At 46.4% G+C, this 17516-nt stretch overlaps 1 protein-coding gene across 1 annotated transcript in view; it reads left to right on the top strand.

Moving 5' to 3' along the window:
- DOCK1 (dedicator of cytokinesis 1) overlaps positions 1–17516 on the top strand; it is a 484302-nt gene that overhangs the window by 176283 nt on the left and 290503 nt on the right. Inside the window, 2 exon segments of the mRNA XM_032490663.1 lie at positions 10159–10286; positions 11963–12058. Of these exon segments, the coding sequence (XP_032346554.1) occupies positions 10159–10286; positions 11963–12058 (224 nt within the window).

Below are 17516 nucleotides of genomic sequence, written 5' to 3'. Positions count from 1 at the left end.
AGTGCTCATTAGCCTCATGAAACTTCATTCGTGCTCCATTTTTGAACAATACGGAGCTTCTTTAAAATGTAGGCCTAGAGAGCTTCAGTTATTTCTCTCATTCTTATTTTCAAGGTGAATGATTCTTCCAGTCATCAAGCAGAGTAAAACTCTCCTTTTTAATGGTGGAGACATTAGTTACAGCAGCCCTTTAAAATATGAGGGTAAAGGCCCAGGTGCCTGTCGAGACTAGCTTTTAGGACTTGTCGAAGTCAGATTTCTAGACTATTTTCATTGTGATCAGATCGAAGGTAGAAAATTTATATCACTTAAAAAATTGCCCTGTTAATCAATTTGTTGTGCTTTAAATCATAGAAAGAAAAGCTGTTTGTTTAATACGGACCTATAGTAAAATATACCTTATTAATGCTTCTTGGATCCATAAAGAAATCAAAATAAAATCACCCGAGCTTCTCCACCATGGAGAATGGAGAGATGTTTTTCTTTATTGAAAGGGATCTTAAACCCAGAGCTCTGTAGTAGTTCTGTTAACTTGATGGATGTTGTACAGAAAGAAAAATTGGGGTTGGGACCGTCGTATGCCATAATCACTTAATGTACCACTCGTATAGCGTTCTGGAATACTTTAATTAGCTGGTTGTGCTAATGACTTCTAATGAACGTTACCAGCTGTGAACCCCAAAGACTAATTCTTTAAGTAATGATGGAATATGAACACAATTTTCTCCTCTTTTATCTTTTCATGCCTTGAGAAAAATTTAATCTTTATCTGTAAAGTACTGTACCTTTTTTCCTCCCTCATTCTGTAGATCACTCTATAACTTTCATTATATGTGTTTTTGAAAAGACCATTTGTTAAAACAGTGCAGCATTTTAGAAATGGCTTATTGAATCTTGGAGGGTGAACTCAATTTCAGTTTCTTAATTATATCCATTTCAATTCCATTATAATTTGTTGAGCATCTACCATGTGCTCAGGATTGTTGGTTAGCTTCAGAGCCATCAGTTTAAAAATGTGTAATTGGAAAAGAGTAATTTTCTTAATTTACAGATAACGACCCAGGAGTTAAGTAGCAAGTCCTAGACTGTGAGCAATATCCCAGGCAGGGAGCTGTCCACCACCGTGGTGCTGATATAAGGAGTTGTTACAAATCCATCACCTACTCATTCCTTAAACTGTTTCACATCTACCGTGAGTAATGCTTTCTGAAAACTGAGTTCACTTCAAATGCCACATAGAACAAGGTAAAATACAAACATGCAAATAAATAAACACATAGATTAAACATAAATAAACCACGTAGTGCTGTGCTTGTGTGCTCATGGCGTTCTCATAGCCTTTTCTCTTCTCTTCCTCTGTGGTCAAATTGGCACTACCAACAGCTCCTTAGGGTGTAGTTGCTCTAACCTTTATCATAGTCTGTTGGCTCTTTGTTTTGCATCCACCTCTGAGTGGACTCCTGTCCCTGTTGCTTGATGTTGGCGGCATCAAGAGCCATCTTAGAAGAGGCTGCCTTGATTGTCCCATATCTAATCATGCTCACACTGGCACCAAGACAGCAAGTCTCTGAGTCTCTCTAGTTCATGGTTTCTTCCAGGCCCTATGAGCTTAGCTCTGTACCTGCACCGTATGTTGCCTACAGAACTGGCCTGGGACAGTGGAGGAGCCCCAGGTCAGCCTGCAGTCTCCTATGTTCTTCTAGACCCTATTTTTTTTCTGTTGCATGAACCCCTCCCTGAGGACACAGACCTTCCCTTAAGATGGAGTGGACAGACCATATGGTTTTAACATTGTTTCCTAACTATATAGCTCATTGTGGGGGCAACCAGTAGAGGAGTGTGTGCTGGGCCACACTGGCCAAGACCATTATTCTTGGCTACCTCCACTCTCCTGGGTAAAAGAATACACACCTGTTTTCCTCCCTTTGTTTTCTCATCCCCCACATAGTAAGATTCTGTCCAAAGAGGGCAGACTTGTAGAGTTCCTTCTATACATATCAAGCAACCTTCCTAATGGATTTCCATCCACCTGGAGATTCCTGGCCTCACCAGTATGTCGGACATTATCTTCCCTGGCATTTTACTTGAGTCTTTATCATGTTTTCATCTGCATATAAATGGGACTCATTTGAGATTTTTCTCCATTGGTTCTTTTATTTCTTTCTTCTGACAAAGTGTTATTACTAATGGACATTTAACCATGATTATTATAGTTCTCCAAACTAAAGCACCCCAAATATCTGCTGCCCCACTCCCTTCTTTCAAAAGATGACACGCTTTTCACTAGGCCCAGTGGCTTCATCCAGAAGATGTATCTTAGACCAGTTTCTTTTTCCTGTTCTGCAATCTGTATCTTGCCATGTTACTTTCCAATTTCAAGATATCTTTAATTGCTTTGTCACCTTCTCAATTAAAATTCTGTGACATTGGGTACCTCAAAGCTGACTCACAGATTATCTTACTTCAATCATTTCAGCGCTCAGCCAAGTGGTGCTGAGGATTTTCTGACCAGAATACTTACACAGGTGCTACCCGTCAATAGAAATAGAAACACAGTGCAGGGCGGTTGTAGTTACTCCATTTTACAAGCAAAGAAACTAAAGTTCAGAAAAGAAAATTGACATACTTGGGGCTACTTGATGTGAATTTATCCTCCCAGTCCTGCTGATGGTCACGACTTACAGTGAATTGAAATGATTCTTGGAAAAAATTCAGTCTGCGTTTGACATGGAAAGATACCTGAATCCTACACGTTTACACACACGTGCACATGCATGGATCCTTCACTCTAAGGCGCTCTGGCTTCAGGATCAAGCGTCTAATTCTGGCTCTGCTGCTTGTTCCCTACACTCTGGCTCCTGGTTCCCACATCTGTAAAATTTGGACATGGGTAGATTGCCCCAGTGACCCCTTCTGTTACTGGCTCTGTTTTCTGCATTTCTGGTGCTTGAAGATTTGTATGGAGGGAGAAAATTATTTCAACAAACTGAATCATGTGGGTACAGAGTTCTTAGCTTGTTGATAAATAAGATGATTGTCTATAAAAGATGAATAACAAGCACCCCCCCATTTATATGGCTCTTACTGTTTAATTCTCCTTAAAAGTGTGAATCTGGATCTCAGTTCTGTGTAACAGGCTCAAGGTCATTAAATGTACTTTATGGACCATTTGTTTAACGTGACCAAACTAAAATTAAGAAGCACATTACTCAACGTTTCTAAAATGAATGTTTTCAGTGGACAGATTCATCCTTGTGTTTTCATCTTGCTTTGGTGTAGGGCTGTAATGGAGTTATGGACGGATATTCTGCACAGACATTTATAAGCTGATGATGCCTGTTGAATACCTTTTATAAAGATTAATACTTTTTACTCTGTGCCCATTACCAGAGCATTAATCATCATGGCTTCAGCCTACACAGCTGAGGATGAACAGATGCTGAATTATTGCTGTCTGTAATCATAGTGGATCACACTGGGAAAGGGGGTGTGGAAGGGTGGCTGGTGTGTTGCAGGACCTCTGATCCCCACGGCAGATTTGCGTGGAGTCTGGGCCCACGGGCCAACTGCACCCCCCCTCTGTGCTCGGCAGGGAAAACCAGAACAACTGTGCTAACCAGTTTTGGCTTCCTTGTGCGTCAGATCTAAGCCTCGGCTCAGACTAATGGGCGCTGATGAGGCCTGCAGTCACGTACGTGTGAAGATGATCTGACAGGAGAAAGCTGTGGCCTTGATTCTCCTTCCAGAGATGAACACCAGTTCATTAAAATGAGAAATCGCACGGGGGGTCTTTAACATCTGCTTCCTAGCATACTCTGAGACGGCGCTGTTCAGCAGAAACAGAATGCCAGCTACACGTGTCATTTATAATTTTACAGAGTCCGCAGTGGAAAAAAAAAGTACAAAGCAATTGGTGAAATTAATTTTAATAATATATTTTATCTGAAGTATCATCTCAACATGACTTTGATCTAAATATTACAAATGGCATACTTTCCAATCCTTTTTTTTCATATGAAGTCTCTGAAATCCAGTGTGGTTTTTACATTTATAGCACATCTCAATTTGGATGCTAAATTTTCATCCCAGATACTCGATGTGCATTTTTAACATTTAATAAAATTTACCATCGGAAAAGTAGATTCACATACCCCAGTTGCTCCAGTGTTCCAATAACTAAATCAGGTGTCATGTTTTACATTTAAGTTAGAATATTACATAAAATTGACTAAAATTAAAACTTCCACTCCTCAGTGGCACTGGCTACATTTCAGGGGCTCACTGGCTACCTTATTGGATAACAAACTCTAAAGCATTCGTTTTTTTGTGTGTGTACTTTGTTGAAAAGGCTGTCTTGGCATAATAATACTTCTGTTACTGTTATTGACAGCTACCATTTATTGAATACTTACCATTTGTCAGATACACACATTATATCATCTGGTTCTCACAGTAAACCTGGGGAGCTGACAATAGCATGCCCATTTTGCAGGTTAAGGACAGCTAAAGCTTAGAGAGTTTAAGTAACTTGCACAAGATCCAAAGCAAAGAATGAGCAAGGTGGATTTTCTTATTTCCTTATGTGCTTGGGTAAACTGAATTTTAATGGGATTAAAAGGCTTTTCCAAAATTGAATAGACTCTTAATCCCAAACTCCCAATTTATCTCTCCTCTCTCTCTCCCCTTTGGCAACCAAAAGTTTGTTTTCTATCCCTGTGAGTCTTGGGACTAACAGACACATACTAATGTATATAAAATAAACACTAAGGACCTACTGTATGACACCGGAAACTATATTCAGTATTTCGTAATAACGTGTGATGGAAAAGAATCTGGAAAAGAATATATATACACACACACATATATATATATACACACCTGAAACTGTACACCTGAAACTAACACATCATTGTGAATCAACTATACTTCAGTTAAAAACAAACAGAGTCAAATAGACTGGCCCACGTTCCTAGACTTCTGGTCAAGTATTTGCTGCAGCTGTTTTCCATGCGTTGTCTGCAGGTAGTTTATTTAAAATATGTCTTCCTTTTAAAATACAAAGGTTGGTTTCATTGGTTGTTTTTCTTCTGTTTTTGAGTTGGGGGTTGGGTGGCCAGCTTCCTAGGCTGTCTGTCTTGAACCTACTGGGAATGTCGGCGCAAGTCATGCTGTAGGAATGACATTCTGTTCGTAGAGAAGGGTATTCAGGACACTGAGCTGGGACGTTCAGAATATGGCGGGAGAGTCTTCTTCCTTGACTGCCAGAGACAGTTAAAATAGTTCATTGCAGGCCTGAGAGTGTGTGTGTGTGTGTGTGTGTGTGTGTAAGTCACGTCCCTTCCTCTGTGCTCTTGATTTTTTTTTTTTGTCTTGACTTACAATAAAATTTCAGGACCTTTAGTGTTATTTCCAAACTTGGGTCCCACCGCTTCTTGAACAAACTGACAGGAGGTAAAATGCAGAATAAGAGGCGTCCTTTATAAAATGAGGTTCCTGTTGCTGGGGGGAGGGCTGCTGGGTGGCTGGGGCAGCACTGGGAGGCAGACCTGCTTCTCATTGGAGACTCTAATTTGATACCGTGCACCTGTCATTGCTCAGGAACCCGGACCAACACTCGCACACTCACACACATGTGTGGGGTCAGTGCCGATAAGGAAAGCCTGGGCCCCTGGCTGCTCCTGCCTGGGGATGTGGTCAGGGGCCGGAGCTCTCTCCTGGGGCTGGGAGGTGGTGGTCCTCCACACGACACGTTGGACTGCTCTCACCAAGTCCTTCTGCTCACATTGTCTCATTTTGTCTCTTCAGGAAATGTGCTTATCCCCCGGCCCCAATTAGTCCTGACCAGCCAGAGGTGGGGCGGGTGGTGAAGCTGGAGCCCCAGTTATCCTGTGGATGCTGGAAACAGCCCAGTGTGGAAACTGTGCGTCCATCCGAAGGATGAGAACAGATGGGTTTTTATGTCCTTGGGGACTCAGAGAATAAAATGTCTCTACAGTGACAGAATGGCAGTGAAGTGTCCAAAAGTTTGGTCATTTTTCCTCAAAAGAGACTGGGTAACAAATGAGCAGAGCTATCCAGACCCTGGGCTGGGGGGACGGTGGGCGTTCCCACCAGGAAGCCAAAGATGGTGGTTGGCATCTCGCTGCAGGAGACGAGCAGGACAGCCATCGTGTCCTCCACCCTGGAGTAATTCTGACAAATGAGACCAACACGCTCAATTACATCTGAGAATGGTGAAGTCCACCCCTGCCTGGCCAGCGTGACAGATAAATGGGGCCACATGGGATGGACTTGGGCCAGGGCATCTGGGTTGCTGGAGCCCGAAGAGCCATTTCTGCCATCTCTGAGTCCAGAACTGCGTTCCTGTGATTTTCCAGGACTGTTCAAGGACACACCCCTGCTCCCAGCCTGGGCTGGCCAGCCCACACGAGGCCTTCCACTGCTATTGGGTTCCTCCCAAATTTGTGTCAGAACATAGCTTTGTTAAACCCACGTAGTCCCTTGTTTTCCTTACTCATATTGTCAGGGTCCATCTTCACCTGCTCAGGTCTTCGGGTCTGTTACTTCTCCCACTGATATGTCTTGGACTCTCCAGACTTCCCTCCAGGATGGTGGTGGTAGCGATGGGGAAGACCAAGTGCACAGGGCCAGCCAAGGCTCTCCCCCTGTCGAGGGTGGTCATCCTGGAATACTGTGTTCCAGGTGGAAGGGAAAGGGGACTCATCCTGGAGATGTTCTGCCTGGGACCCTGAGGATGCATCCAGGCAGGGCTGGACTCAGGCAGCTCAGGCAAGGGACCTTCCCAGCCACTTGGGTTCTCAGAATTTGGAGTGTGGTCCCTACACTGGTTGTTGTGTTGTGGTTAATTTAAGGCCAGCAGGGCACGAGCTACTGAGGGTGGACGTAATTTGTGAACGTCGGGATTCTGTAGGAAAGACATTGGACTTGAGATGCTTGTGGAGATTGTGTATGCTGTGGGTCAGCATTGTGGGCAGATGCGTTTTCAGGCTGGGTTCACTGCCGTGAGGTCATTTTCTTGTGGCAGTTTCCCTTGGACTTGTTTTGTCCTTGGGTGCCTGTGCACCCTCTTAAACTGGCAGCCCGTCTTGGCTCTTGAGAGCTCTTCTCTCATGTGGCATTTGGAGGGACCCTCTCCATGGGGCCTTGGGTTCACCCATTGGCATTGCAGGAAGGATTGGATGAGAAGATAGGAAATCGTGTGAGGGCCCCTGACATCCAAGAGCATCTGACATGGAGGGACCATCCTGGTCCCCGTGGGACAGCGCCTTCTCCGCTTTCTCCTCATGCTGTGTTCTCATCCCTGACCTGCTGTGATTCTAACATCATAGTCATCTGAATTGCCCGGCCCCTGCCGGGAAGATGCACAGCATTTCAGCGTCTCTGCGTTACTTCTGGTGCCTGTAATGGACATCAGTGAGTAAATGCATATATTCATGGAACAAAACTCATTCTGGAAAAATGGAGTTGCGATCAGTCCTTTTCTAGGGATTAAGTCTAAACAGAGTTTGAAAATACCTTGGCATCGCTTCCTACAGGAAATCCGCAGAAAGGTAGAGAAGGGGGAGGGCGAGCACTGTTCCTGCATCTCCCTGTCTGCACCTGACTCCCGCCTCCACCCCTGGCCCTTGGGGAAGTCTGCTAAGCGGGTCTCTGCCTACTTTCAGGAGCCATTCCCATGTTGCGTGTTCATTTTTTTTTTTTATTATAAAAAAAGAAAGAAAACCTCGGGAAACATTGCTGCAAAACATGCTTTTATGTATCATTAACATTGGAAGTCCCAAAATGTAAAATCCTAAAAACAAGCTCAGGATAGTGAATGTGTCAGAGCTCTGCTGCGTTTTCTCTCGTGCTCTGCATTTTAAAGGCATGACGGTGGCTGGGCTTGTTTCAAAAAGCGGAACTGGTGTTGTCAACAGATAGTTCATGCTGGAGGGCGGCTGATGCTGGAGTTGAACGGGATTTCCCAACTGGAAGAGACAATTAGTAATTGCATTTCATCTCGAATCTTATTTGTGTCTGGTTTGTTGTTTGCCTTTAATTTTCTGAGCATCCTTTCTGTGGTCCTATCTAAAAGACAAATGGAAAGCCAAGTGATCCTTGACTCGGAGACCCCAGCGTCCCTTAATGGCACCACCACGCCTCCGGGAGGCCGTCTTGAGAAGCACTCTGTGTGCTTTTAATTGCCGCTTCCCGGGCTTTGCTGTTCTGCCTGTTCTTGACACCATATTGGGCCACGCGGGGCACCTGCCCTCCCTTGGTTTGGGAGACGTCGTTCATCTGTCTCATCCCGCATCTCTCCCTCTCCATCCCCTGTGCTAGTGCCGACATCTGATTGTGAATCAGTTTCCCCTCATTCTACACACCCCTCTTCGGTGGCCTTAGTCACATACTTGGTGTTTATCACAGCCTCGGGCTGTCGCTTCTTCGGTCCGTAAGGCCGAAAATCTCCAAGGTCTAGAATTCTCTCCATTTGCCTCTGAGGTTGGACCACTTGGATGTCCAACGGGCAGCTCACACTCAGCTTGTCCAAAACCAAACCCTGGTCCTTTACTCCTCCCTTAAATGCCCTTCTGTCCCCAGTTTCCTGTCCTTGGATGGCATCACACGAGCCTTGCTGACTCATCATGAGAATGCTGGGCGTTGCAGCCCCCACCCTCCTGTCCAGTTTATCACCCACCACCGTGTTCAGCCTGTCTCCAATTTGCTTTTGTTCAAGGCCTCTTCTTTCAAACTTACTACTGCAGCAGTAGGTCAGGCCTTTGCTGTTTCTTGCCTGGACTATTGCAGTAGCTAAATGCCCATTTCTGTGCCTCTCAGCTCCTCTGCCCTACCTGGACGCCATCATAGAGGCTCTCTCTAGTCTTCTGATCTGATCATATCCCTTCCCCATCAGCATTTCCCAGTTCTCTACCCCTTTCCATCTCACCCATCATGGTCAGGATGAACTCCAACTGCCTGTCTAGTCTTTTATTCTGCCCCTCTTTTCCCCGTCCGCCTGAACTGTGCATGTGACTCTGTGAATATGCCATACGCTCCTGTCTCCCTGACTTTGTGTATAGGCTTCTTTTCCTGGATTACCCACCCTACGTGGGAAATTCTAATTCACTTCGCAGCAGGTGAACGTACTGCCTCCTGAAGGAGGCCTCCCTAACTCTCACCTCCAAGGTCAATGCCTGCTCCCCACTGCTGCCTCCCTCACATGCATCTGTATTAGCCCAGGGGTCTGGGAGGCCAGGGAAGGGCTGGGGACTCTTCACTAGTATCTGTGTCACATTGTAAGAGCACGTACCTGGTCCTGAGCATCTAACCTGTGCCAGGCCCAGGCCGTTAGGCTTGGCCTTGCAGGAGCACTTTGCGCCTCATACCATGAGTAGCTAGTACCATTGTGCCCGTGGTGGAGATGAGGAAACCGAGGCGCAGAGAAGCTCAGGGAGGTAACCAGCTCAGCCTGAGATCACCCTGCAAGGAGGCTGTCAGAATTTAAACCCAGACAGCCTCCCTTCAGATCCTGAGCTCTCAGCCCTCTGCAGACTGTGCCTCTGCAGGTGTGAGCCCAGCAGAGCGTCGTCCCTGAATGAGTACAGATCAAGTGGAGAATTTAGCAGGTTATGAACCTGCCACACTCAGAAGCCTTTCGGAGGTTTATGGGAGCAGAAAGGAACCATGCTTTGGTCCTCCTAAGAAACAGTGAGAATAGCTGCAGTTCAAATAATTTTTGTTGCAACAAGTATTCCTTCTATACTTACAAATCAGTAAGTTTACAGTTCAGCACAGAAAATTAGCTAAGACCCCAGCATGTGTGCTTGTGTTTGTATCTGCGTGCACACTGGGATGTATGTGCATGTGTATTTATATATGTGTTTGTTAATTACCCTTGTATATTTACACGGTGACACAGACACATATGTGCGCACATGTGAGTGTGTATGTGTGTGGATTATCTTATAGCAAAACGGGGGTTCCTGCCAGTCAAGTAATCTGACCCCCTCCAGATGTCAGTTTCACATTGGAGAGAATGTAAATGTGACGTGCTTGAAAACAGTGTCACAAGCTAGGGAAACAAGCTTCTAGCACGCAGAGTGGCATCTTGGGGGGGGGGCGGTCCCCCGCTGACTGGCAACCCGGTGTCCCCTGCAGACTGCAGAGAGATCCTGCTTCCCATGATGACGGATCAGCTCAAGTACCATCTGGAAAGACAGGAAGATCTGGAGGCCTGCTGCCAACTGCTCAGTAACATCTTGGAGGTTCTGTACCGGAAGGACGTGGTGAGTAACGGCGGGGCTGCCTTCACGGGCCCTGCAGGAAGCATCCGCCTGCAAACCCCAGAAACCCAGCCTCACAGGACCAAGGCACACTCAATTCATTTAAAAAAGAATGGCCTTAATTTTAAAGGTTACCCTTTCTCTTGCAGAAAGAGTCGCATCCTCAAATTATTATTTATTTATGTATAAAGCATGATAATTCCATGCTGTTTTGAGTTTGTTTCCTGTGACTTCTCAGGCACACTCCTCCCAAGACTTAGATTTGATATCTGAGGTCAGATGAAGGCTTTGATCTTAAAAACTGGAAATAAACAAAGGGATGCTAATTGCCCACAGTCTTTCTTTCAATTCTTATTTTATGAAAGTAATACATACACATTTTTTTGTTTGTTTGTTTTAAAGTCACTGATGCTTCCGAGAGCTTTGAGGAGAGCAGTTCTCTGCCCCCTTTTCCGGGTTCCTCTCCCCACAGGCAGTTTCTTTCTGTACTTTCTTAGCTGTCCTTTTTTTTTTTTTTTTTTTTTAGTGGTGTTTCCTTTTGCATTTCTCAATTGTATGCTTATTTCACTGACTTTTTGTCTTAAAAGCTGGTGCAAGCACATACGGAAATGTCAGACCATATTGCCCCCCCCTCCCCGGCATATCCTCACCATATACATTTGGGCACATGTGAAGTCACTGGTTTCCCAGGCGTGTCTGGAAAGGTGTGCAGGGCTTTGCCCTGCTGTGCCTCCAGCTGCGGCCAGATGGGTCGGGGTTCTCAGGTCCACAGGGCTTGCTCCAGCTCCCCGGCAGGACTTCCAGGTACCTTCCCTGTCTCCCCCTCCCCCGCCCCCACCTGTCCTGCCCACTTCCTTGCTGCACCTGCTCATGCTCTCGGAGCCTGGGCAGTGTCCTTGAAGAAAGAGATAAGGTCAGTGAGTTCACTGCAGTGGTGGCTACAGCCACTCTTCTGGGGCAGTGCCTTTGGAAGGTTTTGGAAGCCTCCCAAAGACCAGCCTCCAGTGGTCCCATTCAAGGCCTTTTCCTTTTCTTATTGGATAAAAGTCGAGACTGAAGAGGTTGTAGGCAAACCTCATGGGGAAGGTGGTGCCTGCCCGGCCTGTCCGGAAGCACCTTGAAAGTCTATTTAAATACATTTAAAGTTCATGACGAAGAATCAACAGTCCCATCGCACGCACAATAGAGGAGCATCTTTTTATCGGTAGAAGATCCTACGGAACTGTGGATTTCAGGTCGTGTGCTAAAATGATATTTAAACGTTCAATTCTGTGTGAGTGTTCTCACGTTATTCAGATTTGACATGCAGAGCAATCTCCGGTTGTTATCTGCTGGCCTTCTGTGCACAAATGGCCAAGTGTCTTTAGAAAACTAATTGGTGAGCTAATCAGGGATCATAAACATCATATTGTTTGAACAGATTTGCTTTTATTTTTAAGGTTTTCTTAAATTAAATTACTATGATTATATAACAGATTATCATTAATGGGCTATAATTAATAAAATGCCTTGAGTTTTCTTTGTGAAGGCTTTTGCCTCTGACAAGGACCATTTTTCATCTCGTTAAGGGTTGTAATTGATTTACTCTTTACAGGGTAAATGGATTCGATAGCAGCCACAGGGCTCGCATGTTAATGATTGTCTGAGGTGCTGGTTTATACTGGTGTGTCCTCCTGCAGGGGCCGACTCAGAGGCACGTCCAGATCATCATGGAAAAGCTTCTCCGGACAGTGAACCGAACAGTCATCTCCATGGGGCGGGATTCGGAACTCATCGTAAGTGCTTGGCGGTACACGCCTGGGGGCTTTCCTGGGAGCACCTTTCCCAGAAAAGTCGTTTACTCTCAAGCCTGAAAATCCATATATTGTTGGTCTTCTTCCAACTGCCTTTTGAAACTAATCTTATTTCACTGCCGTAGAGCGGGCAGTTGGGGTGCCTTCCTTTATAGTCTAATATCTTCAATGTGCTCATTGCCCATGTTTCTAGAAGCAAGTGTCAAAGTTGAAGAGTGAGCAAAACCACATTTGGGGGGACATTTCTCACTGCTGACTTCTAGCACAGGATGTGTATTTTCTTTGTATTTTCTTCTAAGTCCTTATTCTTCTGGCAACTTCTTGCTACGTGTTTACCTTTAAGATGCCATTAATAAAATTTTATGAAGGGCCTTAAAAAGTAATTGAGGCACTTGGCTTAGCTATTTCATTGTCTACTCTAATGTATTGTAGGTGCTCCTCTTAAACAGATTGTCAAGACAGGGAATGGTGTCTGTTACTCTTTTTCTCAAGAAAGTTTTAACAGCCATTTAGACTGTCTTTCAAGTTTTATTTAATGGTCCTTTTTGTCCAGAGTTTGCCACTCTCCTCCTCACCATCCTTACTCTTAAATTTGGTTTCGTGGGCAGAAGATGCCCGTGTGGGTCCCGCTGAATTTATTTTATCTTTGGTACCTGTTACCATTTAACTAAGTTTGGTTGAGCGCATTTCAAAAGAATAACTTTCCTAATCGAAGCACAAAGATCCAGGTCGAGTTTTCACCGGCAATCACACTAGGTACATCGGTCTTCCTTGGGTGACTTTGGTTCTTTCTGCCTAGCCTGGGGGAGGGTGAAGTTAGGTGGCATATCTGTCTACTTCAGACCGTGAAGCAGGAACGGACCGCTGGGCTTGTGTTGGTTTCTGTGGTTGGCACCACAGAAGGGATGCGGTGTGTGGTTTGGGGTGCATCCCAGCAGGTGGAAGATTGCTGCCTTCGTATGTTTCCACCCAGTGAAAGTGTCTAGTTTATGTGTCAGAGTTTCAGCACCTTACATGCAGAGTTTCCTTCTGAAGGTACGTCGCATTTAGGTTTGGGCTGTAACATGGATAAATTAGGCAATAAAATGTTTCCGTCTAAATTGGCTCTGTTTGCAGTGTACTTTTCCATTATTCTGTAAAAGTAAATTTGCTTCTTTATGTTCTTTGTCTGAACTATTTTTTTCTCCAGTCTTGAAACACTTCTGCATAGGAGGGTGGAGGCTGAGTCCAATGGAGCAAGACGTGGGGTGGCTCTGGGAGCGCCCCGGGGTCGGTGGTCCTGTCGTCTTGGGGTTGGCCCTGGAACCCTCACCTTGGAGCTGTGGGAGGCCCCCGAGTAGAACGAGTGATACGTACTTAGAGCTGAACCAAGATTGGTGTCATTCCGCTCAGACCTGTATTGGAATGGCTGGACCAGAGAGGGTGGGGTGACATTCTGGCTCTCGTGGAGTTACAGTGAGTGGCTGGTGGGCGCTCATGATGGGCAGATGGGGGGAGGTGGCTGATGGGGAGGCAAGTGAACTGATGAGGTGGTCCTGTCTCTGGTTAGGGGCTTGACCCTAGCGCTGTGTTCGCTCGGGGCACGGTGCACTGGCCGACAGTGAAACTGGGCAGAGGAGGGCGGGAGGAAGCCCAGAATGGATGGGACCTTGGGATGTGGAGAGAGTGTAGGACGCGCTCACAGCTCAATCAGAGGATCTAGAATGGCGACTTCTCTCAGACCACGTGGTCTAGGATGCCTTTGGGAAGTTTCTCATCTCTCCGGCATAGAGATGATCGCGGCGACAGTAATAACAGCCGTTCTTCAGCGAGCACGCTGTGTGTGCCGGGCCCCGCATCACTATGGGGGACTCTCCTTAATCTTCACGTCCGTCATGCCTAGGCCCCTGCAGAAATGCCCGGCAGAGAGCTGGGCGGTGGTCCTAGTCCACAGCCAGTCCATCAGTGCTTGTGTGGAGCCCTGGCTGGGGCCAGAGCTGCCTGTTCCCGGTCTCCTCTGTAAGACTGAACCTCATGATGCTGATCTCAGCGGTGTTCCAGGAGGTACTGAGGAGGGCTCTGAATCCCTCCTGGATCTGCATCCAGGCTAGGGAGGCAGCCGTCCAGGGGAGGAATAAGCCTTTCTGTTTTCTACCCTCAGTTGTTTCCATGGATGAAATGCTAGGATTTCCTGAATGGAAGGGCCAGATCTCTGCCCTTACGGGCTTGGAGGAACCCACGTGTTCTAGGAACCCTTAGAGGCCCTGGGAAGGCCTTTGCACCTTCAGACAAGGGGGTATGAAGGAGAACGCAGGATCAGTCTTACCTAGCTGTGGCCCTGTTCCTACTGAGAAGGTGGCGGGGGTCCAGGGCCCTGTCAGGGAGCGGGGGGAGTAGGGCGAACTGCCCGCACCCAGGCCTGCTCCCCACTGCCCTGTCCTTCCCCAGCGGAAGTCTCCAGAAGCAGGAGCAGGATTTAGGTCCTATGCTGACTCCTCCCAGTCCTGGCCCCTCCAGTGCCCAGCGATTCCTTCATGGAACCAGCCAGGCCGTCAGGGAAGGAACCTGCGAAGGGGAACATCTGAATAAAGTGTCACTGTTTACTGAGTGATGACGGCGTCAGGATGTGTCCAGGGAGGACAGCTCCCACTTAAAATGCGAGTCATTGGGAAGCATGTTTCTGTCTTCAAGGAAGCGTGTCCCCTTTGTGACGGCCACGGAGCGCCGAGCCGGGGACGCTGCACCGCGCGGCGAGCCCGACCTCACTTGCATGCAGATTTATGCGTGCACTTCTTAATGTCACTGTTGTTGCTCCGTGAATTTAGATGAAAGGAAGATCTGGGGAATAAATATCCCTGCCAGGGTGGACGAGAAGCTTCATCCGTGGACCCTCCCGAGTGGAAAAAGAGCAGAAGGTGGTTTCTGGGCCTGCTCCGGGCAAGCTGTAACATGCCATCCATCGTAACACAGGGGCTCCAGGCCTATGTTCCTGCTGCTCTTTTTGCATCAATGGAATGGAAGTGGCGTAGCTATGCATCAGCTCACAGATTCCCCGTAGTCACTGAGAATGCGTTTAAAAAATTAAAAGGATTAAAAAAAAAGTTTTGAATAGCGTTGCTTCACTTAACGATTTATTCCATGATATGGTCAACGAGCATAGTAGATAGAAATGTGACCTGTGTGTCCGTCCGAGTAAGTTATCAGTTGGGGATGCTGCTGTGTCTGGGCAGATCCCCCGTCGATTTATGAATGGGACCGAGAACCGGAGAACGTCGCACGTCACTGGATAAGCCGTGATGTACAGTGTACGCCTTCTCTTTATCTGTGTCTGGGGTATCTCATCCACACCACGCAGCTGGCTGCAGATCATTTGTTTTAGTTCATTTCATACCTTTCAACATTATATTCGAAATGGGCTGTTGGAATGCATCTCACGCACAGGATGAAAATACACCGTGGTCCCAATGTACTTGTACTTTTTTTTTTTAAACAAAACTCCATTTGGCGAGTTTAGAATTGTAGATGGTGTGGGTGCCTAAAACGCCCTAACACCAAAGCCTTGGAGTCACCTCACCACAGGATTAAGGTGACGTTTTATATCCCAGGATGGTCTGATACTGTAGAACAGTTGCGTGAAGTGCTGAGTTTTCTATTATCAGATTTCAGATTTACTTTCTCTCTTCCTCTTGACAAGGGTTCTAGGCCCTCAGCATCGGGTCGCCTTCTTGGTCATTGGGTAGGGTCCTGAGCAGGGGGCCATGGTGGCTCAGGTGTTCTCGTCTTGTGGACAGGTGGCCTGCCCACCCATCTGATCGGTGACCTGGGCCCCCCGTCCCCAACACACACATGCCTGTGCCTTTGCTGGAGTGAGCACGTGCGCACGAGGCTGGGCTGAGAGCAGACGGAGTGAGAAGCGCGCACGCCTGTTCCTCCGCTGGTGGCACCAGCCGCTACTGCTTCTTTCAAATGATCAGATTTATATTCTGTTAATGGGTCCTTTAAAAATGTAATTGAGTGAGAAGGACTTTTAAAGATTTTTCTATGGCCTGGATACACACCAGAAGACTGAAAATTGCTAATTCACTAACATGAAAATGTGGGCCTCTTCAAAAGGAGGATTCCCTTGGAAAACTTCACAGCAGTCGGCTTAGGCAAGGGAGAAGTTCTGCTCTTCTTCTCCGTTTGCGCTCACGCACACCAGACCTCCTGTTCGCAGACTCAAGTGATGGATGCTCTTTTGTTTCCGCTCCAGACACCAACTGCAGGGGACACTGATGGGTGGGCTGTGTTTCACCGTGACAGCAGCATCATTGGTGGGGAAGGTGCTGTTAGTGAAAACCCGCTGCTTGCTCTGAACCTGTGTGATTTATAAGCACTTGACATGCTTCCTATCTGGAAACTAGTGTAATAGAATTGGTCTCCCGGTGAATTGAGCCCTTTTACCAAGACTTACAGCCAAATATTTTTGCAAAGATGTTACGCCCCCATGCACAAACATTCATTTTGCAATGTGTATTCCAATGCAGTTTATGTAGGAGTGCGCTTTTAAAGAAATGCTTTTCTTAATCTTCATTTGCAAAAAAAGCAATACATTTTAAAAGTTTCAAATGGACAGTGTTTGGCGTTTCTATATGAGTATTATAAAAAGTGTCTCTAACTGTATACTGGGTGAAAAAATCTACTTAGAAAACATGCGACTCACAGAAAACCATCCTAATGTGTGTGCACCTGTGAATCATGATGACTTCATCAATTCATTTTCATTTGAGATCAGTACAGCAGTTTTTCCTGCCTTTCTCATATTTCTGTGGCCCTAGCATTTTTTTCAAGGCTGGTCACTGACCGTGGATTTACTGCAGAGAAAATAAAAGCCCTGTCATTGCGTGGGTGAAATGCGCTGTACGGTTCTTCCATGTTCATCCCTGGCCGAATCTTAAGTTAATTACTGAGCTACTGAGGAGGCAGCGTGCTGCCTTCACATGCCCTCATCTGCCCGAATGTATGCTGTGCGTTGTCCTAGGATTAGTTATTGCTAACTCACAAAGTGGAATGTCACTTCTGAATCACATAGCTCTTCTCTTCCAGTAAGTAAATCGGTTGCATATACTTACCCCACGCCAGTGTGCCAGTGGTCGAGTTTTTTGCAGATAAGAGGAGATAGGTCAGTGTGGAGAGCAGCTGCTGTGGTCTTTAGGTGACACTGCGCCAGGGAAACTGCCTCACTTGGTGATCAAGTCAAATTTTACTCCCGATGGAAATGCCCCGGAAGAATCACTCCGGTAGTGGTGGACTCCGTAAACGCGGGCGTGTTCATCAGACACACGCGTGGGATGGCGGGGGTTTTGGCCAATTTCTTATTTTCTGTTCTTGCTTGTTTCAATGAGAGGCAGAAAGCAAGCCCTTGAATTTGATGGTGTGTCTTCTGGCTTGGAATCGAGGTTTGTGTATCTCAGATCGGCCT

Source organism: Camelus ferus, chromosome 11 (assembly GCF_009834535.1).
Source record: "Camelus ferus isolate YT-003-E chromosome 11, BCGSAC_Cfer_1.0, whole genome shotgun sequence".
Taxonomy (NCBI): Eukaryota; Metazoa; Chordata; class Mammalia; order Artiodactyla; family Camelidae; genus Camelus; species Camelus ferus.
Note: the sequence above shows the minus strand (reverse complement) of the source record. Positions and strands in the feature narration are given on the sequence as shown.